This window comes from Gadus chalcogrammus, chromosome 6, assembly GCF_026213295.1.
Source record: "Gadus chalcogrammus isolate NIFS_2021 chromosome 6, NIFS_Gcha_1.0, whole genome shotgun sequence".
Classification (NCBI taxonomy): Eukaryota; Metazoa; Chordata; class Actinopteri; order Gadiformes; family Gadidae; genus Gadus; species Gadus chalcogrammus.
The window spans coordinates 1062154-1072153 of record NC_079417.1 but is presented as its reverse complement, the minus strand read 5'-3'; the positions used below and the strand labels follow the sequence as shown (position 1 = coordinate 1072153).

The window sequence follows — 10000 nt, the reverse complement described above, 5'->3', positions numbered from 1 at the left end:
GTCGCTCTGTCTGTCTGTCTGTCTGTCTAACTGTTAATCCCTGTCTGTTCCTCCGCTCTGTCTCTCAACTGGTCCTGCCTTCTAGCTGTCTCACAGAGAGACTGGGTTTGTCCTGGGTTTTGGCCTACCTGTCTGTCTGTCCCAGTAACATGCTAGTGGTCTGAACACAGTCCCTGGTCTGCGCCTCACATCTGCTCTCTGCTCCACGAGTGAAACACGGGACCAAAAGGCGCTTCGTCATTGGCCGAGGGTGAAGCCCTTGCCGGAGCCTAGAAGGAAGAGAGCGCTTGGGAGTGCTTTAAACTCACAGAAGAAAGTGGCGTTTCTCAGTCTGCTCATGAGAAAATATAGGAGAATCCAAGTAATTTAAATCCACACAGGGGTGAATCGAGATCGCGATTTTGTCACGATTTATCGTGCAGGCCTAGTCTGAGGCATGGTGTCTCTAGTGGTCTGAACAGAGGCCCTGGTGTCTCCTAGTGGTCTGAACAGTCTCTGAGGTGTGGTGTCTCCCCAGAGCCTCCTGTCTGCAGCCGGGGGACGAGGAGTCTGCTGCCACCGGAGAGGACTGTCTCTACCTCAACATCTTCACCCCCGCCGGCCTGGTGAGACCGACCGCACGCACGCACGCACGCACGCACGCACGCACGCACGCACGCACGCACGCACGCACGCACGCACGCACGCACGCACGCACGCACGCACGCACGCACGCACGCACGCACGCACGCACGCACGCACGCACGCACGCACGCACGCACGCACGCACGCACGCACGCACGCACGCACGCACGCACGCACGCACGCACACACACACACACACACACACACACACACACACACACACACACACACACACACACACACACACACACACACACACACACGCGCACACACACACGCACACACACATATGCACGTATGCACGTACACACACAAATGCTCACACACATGCACAAGCACACACAAACACACACAAAATGTATATAAAATATTACTAACAATATACAGTTCTTACACATGATTTATAAAACAGAAATATACTGAATAAACTGATTCAGGATCAGATTAAAGAGTTGACAGTCCAACTGACATGGAGCTCACTGTGTGTGTGTGTGTGTGTGTGTGTGTGTGTGTGTGTGTGTGTGTGTGTGTGTGTGTATGTGTGTGTGTGTGTGTGTGTGTGTGTCTGTGTGACAGATGGGACCTGTCCCTGTCCTGGTTTTCTTCTACAACCCCTCGGCCAATCAGAGCCCAGGGCTGTTGGATGGCTCCGCCCTGGCCGCTGTTGGTAACATCGTCGTGGTTACGGCCAGCTACAGAACCGCTTCGCTGGGATTCCTCAGTACAGGTGCACAGACACACACACACTCACAAATTCAGACAATCTCACAATCACAAACGCAAGCACGCACGCACGCACGCACACACACACACACACACACACACACACACACACACACACACACACACACACACACACACACACACACACACACACTTAATGGCGGCCTGTCCATCCATCCGTCCGCAGGCTCTTCTGGTCTCCCTGGTAACTACGGGATGCTGGACCAGGCGGCGGCGCTGCGCTGGGTCTCCGCCCACATCGCCCTAGTGGGCGGGGCCAGCCGGAGGGTGACGGTGGGGGCGGAGCGACGGGGGGCAGACATCACCGCCCTTCATCTCCTCTCCTCCTCTTCCTCTCCGCCTCTGTTCCAACGCATGATGCTCATGGTAAGAACTCCTCCTCTCCTCCTCCTCTTCCTCCTCCTCCTCCTCCTCCTCTTCCTCTTGCTCCTCCTCCTCCTCTTCCTCCTCCTCCACCACCTCCTCCTCTTGCTCCCTCCATATCTGCTCCCGGGCCTCCTGACTCCTTCCCTCTGGTAACTACGGCAACAGTCCTGGGCAGTTGACACAATATTGTCAGGATGATGATGTCGATGATGATGATGAAGGTAATGATTGTGATGGTGATGGTGATGATGATGATTATGATGCCGGTGATGAGGTTAATGATGTCAGTGATAACGAGCTTAACGAGGTGAGTGATAACGAGGTTAATGAGGTGAGTGGTAACAAGGCTAACGAGGTTGACGAGGTGGACAGTAACGCTGGGGTTCCGTTGCAGGGCGGGTCACTCTTCTCCCCAGCAGCGCTCCAGTCGTCCTCGGCAGCCCGGGCCCAGGCCGCGGAGCTGGCCTCCCAGCTGGGCTGCCCGACCTCCGACCCCAGCAGCCCCGCCGACGAGGACAAGATGGCCGCCTGCCTCCGACAGACCCCAGTGCACACTCTGAACGCCGCCCAGACAAAGGTGCTGATCATGCTATTGGTGTATGACTTCATGAGCATATTGTCTTAGTATACATCATTGAGGTTCTCCTACAAAGCACATCCACGGTTCATACTAAGAGGTGTGTGTTTGTGTGTGTTTGTGTGTGTTTGTGCGTGCATGTGTGTGCGTGTGTGTGTGTGTGTGTGTGTGTGTGTGTGTGTGTGTGTGTGTGTGTGTGTGTGTGTGTGTGTGTGTGTGTGTGTGTGTGTGTGTGTGTGTTCCAGCTCCTGGCCGCCAGCGGGCCCTTCCAGGCGTGGTCTCCAGTCTCGGACGGCGTGCTGTCGTCCGTCAGACAGCCAATCGGACGCTCCCCCGCCCACAGGCTGCCCCTGCTCATGGGCACATCAGCAGAGGACGGCCTCATCCGCCGAGCGGCCAAGATTAAGGTCCCCGTAGATCAGAGACGGCCCCTTAGATCAGAGACGGCCCCTTAGGTCAGAGACGGCCCCTTAGGTCAGAGACGGCCCCTTAGGTCAGAGACGGCCCCTTAGGTCAGAGACGGTCCCTTAGGTCAGAGACGGCCCCTTAGGTCAGAGACGGTCCCTTAGGTCAGAGACGGTCCCTTAGGTCACAGACGGTCCCTTAGGTCAGAGACGGTCCCTTAGGTCAGAGACGGTCCCTTAGGTCAGAGACGGCCCCTTAGGTCAGAGAGGGTCCCTTAGGTCAGAGACGGTCCCTTAGGTCAGAGACGGTCCCTTAGGTCAGAGACGGCCCCTTAGGTCAGAGACGGCCCCTTAGGTCAGAGACGGCCCCTTAGGTCAGAGACGGCCCCTCAGGTCAGAGACGGTCCCTTAGGTCAGAGACGGTCCCTTAGGTCAGAGACGGCCCCTAGCTAACTCCTTAAATCAGAGACTAATTAGCTAACTTTTCGGCCACTCTGCCCCTGCAGGACTTCCAGGCGCTGGCGGGCGCGGCCGACGCTAAGACGGCGTTCTACGCGGCGCTGACCCGCTCCCTGGGGGGCGAGGGGAGCCGGGCGGGGGTGAGGCAGGCCGCCTCCTGGTTCTACGGCCTCCAGCACTCCGCCTCCCCAGCCGGCTACAGCCTGCTTTCCCGGGCGCTCAACAACGCCACCAGGTAGTTACCACTACCACTAGTTACCACCAGGGGGAGCCTACTGCAAACTACAGCCGACACTACCACTAGGAGACCGCCAGGGGGAGCCTACTGCAAACTACAGCCAACACTACCACTAGTGACCGCCAGGGGGAGCCTACTGCAAACTACAGCCAACACTACCACTAGTGACCGCCAGGGGGAGCCTACTGTAAACTACAGCCAACACTACCACTAGTGACCGCCAGGGGGAGCCTAATGCAAACTACAGCCAAAACTACCACTAGTTATCGCCAGGGGGAGCCTACTGTAAACTACAGCCAACACTACCACTAGTGACCGCCAGGGGGAGCCTACTGTAAACTACAGCCAACACTACCACTAGTGACCGCCAGGGGGAGCCTACTGTAAACTACAGCCAACACTACCACTAGTGACCGCCAGGGGGAGCCTAATGCAAACTACAGCCGACACTACCACTAGTGACCGCCAGGGGGAGCCTAATGCAAACTACAGCCAAAACTACCACTAGTTATCGCCAGGGGGAGCCTAATGCAAACTACAGCCAACACTACCACTAGTGACCGCCAGGGGGAGCCTAATGCAAACTACAGCCAAAACTACCACTAGTTATCGCCAGGGGGAGCCTACTGTAAACTACAGCCAACACTACCACTAGTGACCGCCAGGGGGAGCCTAATGCAAACTACAGCCAACACTACCACTAGTTACCACCGGGTGGAGACCAAAAAAATTAAAACCAACACTACAAGTACTAACCACAGCTAACACTATCACTACTAACCCTCCTACGCCTGAGGGGCGGTGCAGATCGTTACAGTGACCCAGTCAGATAAAGTCACGCTAACTCTCGTCCTCCCATCCAGAGACCAGTTCATCGTGTGTCCCGTCCAGCAGATGGCTAGCCACTGGGCTAGCAACAAGGCTAACGTCTTCCTCTACCACCTCCCTGAGGACAGCGTCCACCACAGGTAACCTCCCACCTGGCCCCCTACTGGCTGACCAGCCGGTCACATGATGTCCTCACGATGCTGCGATTGGTTCTGAGTGTGTTTGTCTCCAGCGCTGACAGGGCAGTGCCATTGGACGTTCAGCTTGCCTTCGGAACTCCTCATCATCCAATCAGCTCTCAGAGATTCGGCTCCCAGGGACGACGCCTCTCTCTGGCCCTGATGACCTACGTGGCGAACTTCATCAAAACAGGGTACGCATAGTTTACTGACTGCTTCATCAGAACAGGGTACAGATAGTTTACTAATACTGACTGCTTCATCAGAACAGGGTACGCATAGTTTACTGACTGCTTACTGACTGCCTCATCAGAACAGGGTACGGATAGTTGACTGACTGCTTCATCAGAACAGGGTACGGATAGTGTACTGACTGCTCCATCAGAACAGGGTACGGATAGTTGACTGACTGCTTCATCAGAACAGGGTACGGATAGTGTACTGACTGCTCCATCAGAACAGGGTACGGATAGTGTACTGACTGCTCCATCAGAACAGGGTACGGATAGTTGACAGACTGCTTGATCAGATCAGGGTACACGTAGTTTACTGACTGCTTCATCAAAACAGGGCACGGATAGTTTACTGACTGCTTCATCAGATCAGGGAACACTTAGTTTACTGACTGCTTCCTCAAAACAGGGTACGGATAGTTTACTGACTGCTTCATCACAATAGGGTACAGATAGTTAAGTGACCGCTTCATCAAAACGGGGTACAGATAGTTTACTGACTGCTTCATCACAACAGGGTACAGCTGACAGCTGTTTCATCAAATGGGGTACACATAGTTGACTGCCTGCTTCATCAAATAGGGTACAGATAGTTTACTGACTGCTTCATCACAACAGGGTACAGATAGTTTACTGACTGCTCCATCAAAACAGGGTACAGATAGTTTACTGACTGCTTCATCACAACAGGGTACAGATAGTTTACTGACTGCTTCATCACAACAGGGTGCAGATAGTTTATTGACTGCCAGTTTCCATTGATCATGATTTGTACTTTGATTGATCGCAAAACTGGAGAATTGCAATAAATAGATCCTCCATCTGCGAGGCGGTGATAATATCCCTGTCGGACCCGTTCGAGAGTCCCCATAAACCCTTTGATTAGAGCGCTGCTGTCAGGAGTTCAGCTTTGTGTCTCTCCTCCAGTGATCCTAACCGGGGCCAGTCCGGGTCCAGGCGGGTCCCTGGAGCCGGTCTGCCTCAGTGGGGGCCCGTGCTGCCGTCACCGGCCCCCCCACAGCATAAGGAGCTGGGCCCCGGGCTCCCGCAGCAACGGGGGCTCCGCCGGGCAGAGTGCTCCTTCTGGACCGAGCTGGTCCCCCTGCTCAACGGAGAGACCGGTGAGCCCCCAGACCCCCCAGACCCAGGACCCCCTAGAGACCAGGACCCCCTAGACCAGGCCCCCCCAGACCAAGGGACCCCCTAGACCAGGACCCCCTAGACCCAGGACCCCCTAGACCAAGGACCCCCTAGAGACCCCCTAGACCCAGGACCTCCTACAGACCCCCTAGACCAAGGACCCCCTAGAGACCCCCTAGAGACCAGGATCCCCTAGACCCAGGACCCCCTAGAGACCCCCTAGACCCAGGACCCCCTAGAGACCCCCTAGACCCAGGACCCCCTAGACCCAGGACCCCCTAGACCCAGGACCCCCTAGACCCCGGACCCCCTTGACCCAGGACCCCTTAGAGACCAGGACCCACTAGAGACCAGGAGAACATTAGACCTTAAAGACCCCTTAAAGACCCCTTAAAGTCCAGGAGACCATTAGACCTTAAAGAACCCTTAAAGAACCCTTAAAGACCCCTTAAAGTCCAGGAGACCATTAGACCTTAAAGAACCCTTAAAGAACCCTTAAAGACCAGGAGACCATAAGACCTTAAAGACCCCTTTAGACCCTGACCCGTTACAGCTGAGGACTCCCCCCTGCCGCTTCATGCCTACCTCCAGAGATGTACTACCCACCCCTCATCACTACCCCCCCTCATCTTCTTCACTCCTTCTCTTCCAGCGGAGTTGGGGGCGGAGTCAGTCCAGGCCACATTGACCCCCAACCTCTCTGTGACCTTGCCTTCCGGCCAATCGCAGACCAAGAAGGACGGCTATAACTGAACGTCGCAGCCACCGCATCGCTCTGATGCCTCGTCTTCCAGATCATTTTACTCATGAATCATTCATTCATTAATTCATTAATTCATTCATTCATTCATTCATTCCACCAGTCTGATGGTGTTCACATGATTCCTGTGTTCCGTGTGTTACGGCCTCAGTCCTACAGTAGACACCTCACTTCACTGACAGACTGTCCTTTGAATCACGTAATAAAAAGCATTTCAAACCCATTCCCCTGCCCTCTGTGTTTGACTTCTCACTACAAAGGGCTTTGGGAGTTTTCACTGAAGGTTTGAGACCGAGCCAATCACATTTATTCATGTGCTCTCTGTTTTGGGGAGGATGTTGAGGTTGAGTCACTGCGCCACTGCTTCATCTGAACTCGTCTGCAGTGGAGGAGGTGATTTTGGTACAAGCTGATATTGAGCTTAAGTCCAGAGCTCATGGACAATTTTGGGACTTACTCACAAAGGCAAAGGCCAAACCTGAGAAAATGTGCTACCTCCTTTACTGGACTCTCTGCTCTACTAATTTATGCCAGTCGGTTTACCACATAAGGATTAGCAAATCCAAACACCGTTCCACCATCACTGATGTTCATTTGGAGGCCTGCTTGAGACTATCACCCAGCAGCTACTGTCCGGACGATGCAACCCTGGCTGACTCCATTCAGTGCAAGTCACCAGAGTACACCTCAGTGTATATAAATAAATATATCTTCAGTTTTTTTTAATGTAAGTAGATCACTTTGACCTACTTCTTTGGGAAGTAGCTCGCAAGCCGAACAAGTGTGAGCATCCCCGAGCCAGTGAGTCTGGAGAACACGACAAAGAAAAGAGCTAATCAGCCAATCAGCCAATCAGACTGTTCGATCTCCATGTGAAGAGGCAGGCTGCCGGCCAACAATAGGCCACACGCAACCCGCAATGTAAAGCAGTGTTTAGCTTCCCTTAATGCACCTTCTTCCCGATATAAAGACACGTAATCACTTGTCCGGGAAACACAAGAGCATTGTGTGTTTACTCTATCGGCTGTCAAACAATAATCTCTCTGTGTCTGGTTGGCCGTGTGTCTGTCACTCCTCCCCACCAGGCAGGATATCACCTGGCCGGCTCCGCCCCCTTCCCCCGCCCCCCCGCGGCTCACCTGTTGGCCCCGCCCCCGCTGACCTGCTGATAAAGGAGTCTTTCTCTGGGATGGAGAAAGGCTCCCGGGCTCCCACACTCCCTCTCTGCCTCACACTGCAGACATTGTGCCTTGTCTCCAGAGCAGCACCATGCGCTGGACCTTCGTTACCCTCTGCCTCCTGCTCGGCCTGGCCGCCTGGGGTAAGACCCCCTCTCCCCCTCTCCTCCTCTCCTCCTCTCCTCCTCTCCTCTCCCCCTCTCCTCTCCTCCTCCTTCGTCTCCTCCGTCTTCTCCTATGTCCTCTCCTCTCTACTCTCCTCCACGACTCCTCCGTCCTCTCCTCCGTCCTTTCCTCCACCGTCTCCTCAGTCGTCTCCTCTGTCCTCTCCTCCGTCGTCTCCTCCACAGTCTCCTCCCTCGTCTCCTCCCTCGTCTCCTCTGTCCTCTCCGGTCGCTCTTACTCCCTGTCTGACCTTGTGTCTCCAAGTTTAACAAACTAAAGCTTCCATATGCAGGAGAGACTCTGAACCTCTCTCTCTCTCTCTCTCTCTCTCTCTCTCTCTCTCTCTCTCTCTCTCTCTCTCTCTCTCTCTCTCTCTCTCTCTCTCTGTCTCTGTCTCTGTCTCTCTCTCTCTGTCTATGTCTCTCTCTCTCTCTCTCTGTCTCTCTCTCTCTCTCTGTCTCTGTCTCTGTCTCTGTCTCTGTCTCTGTCTCTCTCTCTCTCTCTGGCTCTGGCTCTCAATTAAATTCCAAAAGCTTTATTGGCATGACTATTGTGGTGAACAAACAGTGTTGCCAAAGCATTACAGTATTACAAATATTATGTATAAAAACAAAAGAGAAAATCACAACAATATGTACAGATAACAACTGCTAACTGTCTCTCTCTCTCTCTCTCTCTCTCTCTCTCTCTCTCTCTCTCTCTCTCTGTCTCTGTCTCTGTCTCTCTCTCTCTCTCTCTGTCTATGTCTCTCTCTCTCTCTCTCTGTCTCTCTCTCTCTCTCTGTCTCTGTCTCTGTCTCTGTCTCTGTCTCTGTCTCTGTCTCTGTCTCTGTCTCTCTCTCTCTCTCTGGCTCTGGCTCTCAATTAAATTCCAAAAGCTTATTGGCATGACTATTGTGGTGAACAAACAGTGTTGCCAAAGCATTACAGTATTACAAATATTATGTATAAAAACAAAAGAGAAAATCACAACAATATGTACAGATAACAACTGCTAACTGTCTCTCTCTCTCTCTCTCTCTCTCTCTCTCTCTCTCTCTCTCTCTCTCTCTCTCTCTCTCTCTCTGCATATGTGTATTAAATCAACAAAACAACCAACAATATGCACAGCTTTTTTCCAGCAAATCAAATCTGCTGATCAAGAACCAACACCCAATGAGGGTGTGATGTTCCCGTCGTGGATGGATGGTTTATTAGTCGACCGATTTGATAACGTTGATGTATATTCATAAGGGCCAGGCTACGCCTTACTAATCATTATGCAAACATGATTCATGGATGACTGATCTCGGGTCAGGCGGTTCATTAGGCCTTCAATTCATCCTGCTAGAATCTCTCATGGGCCCAGACCAGTGCCCTGACCGCCTGCTCGTGGCCCCTGGGGTCCGCTCAGCCCTGACCGCCTGCTCGTGGCCCCTGGGGTCCACTAAGCCCTGACCGCCTGCTTGTGGGCCCTGGGGTCCACTAAGCCCTGACCGCCTGCTTGTGGCCCCTGGGGTCCACTAAGCCCTGACCGCCTGCTTGTGGGCCCTGGGGTCCACTAAGCCCTGACCGCCTGCTCGTGGCCCCTGGGGTCCACTAAGCCCTGACCGCCTGCTCGTGGCCCCTGGGGTCCACTAAGCCCTGACCGCCTGCTCGTGGCCCCTGGGGTCCACTAAGCCCTGACCGCCTGCTTGTGGCCCCTGGGGTCCACTAAGCCCTGACCGCCTGCTCGTGGCCCCTGGTGGCGGGCGGTAGCATGAAGGTCGTTCCAGAGCCGCTGCGTCGCTCACGCTGGCCTCAAGCTGAAGAACAGTCACTAGTTTGAGTCAGTGGGAAAAGGCCTCTAAGTAAATTTAAATAAACTATTATTATTTTTACACTTAATTTTAGCTACATAAAATAAGTTATTCAGGCATGAATTGTGAGTTCAACTCAACAATTGTTATTTCTTCCGTTATTATTCTCAAAATCTTGGGACCCCACTGCCTCAACAATTTTCCACCTAGAGACCTAAAATGTTCATATTAGCTTGAAATCGCAACATACCATTCAATTCTCTTAAATATTTTAGGCTTTTTAAGATATTCTACTGTTAAAATATTATATTTTATAATGGAAGTCAGT

At 53.3% G+C, this 10000-nt stretch overlaps 1 protein-coding gene across 1 annotated transcript in view; it reads left to right on the top strand.

Moving 5' to 3' along the window:
* The window catches only part of tg (thyroglobulin), a 30312-nt gene extending 23546 nt beyond the window's left edge, over positions 1-6766 (top strand). Inside the window, 10 exon segments of the mRNA XM_056592306.1 lie at positions 518-605; positions 1201-1351; positions 1535-1734; positions 2129-2311; positions 2557-2718; positions 3222-3409; positions 4276-4380; positions 4473-4613; positions 5580-5773; positions 6445-6766. Of these exon segments, the coding sequence (XP_056448281.1) occupies positions 518-605; positions 1201-1351; positions 1535-1734; positions 2129-2311; positions 2557-2718; positions 3222-3409; positions 4276-4380; positions 4473-4613; positions 5580-5773; positions 6445-6545 (1513 nt within the window). The 3' untranslated portion in view covers positions 6546-6766.
* The last annotated feature ends 3234 nt before the right edge of the window (positions 6767-10000 follow it).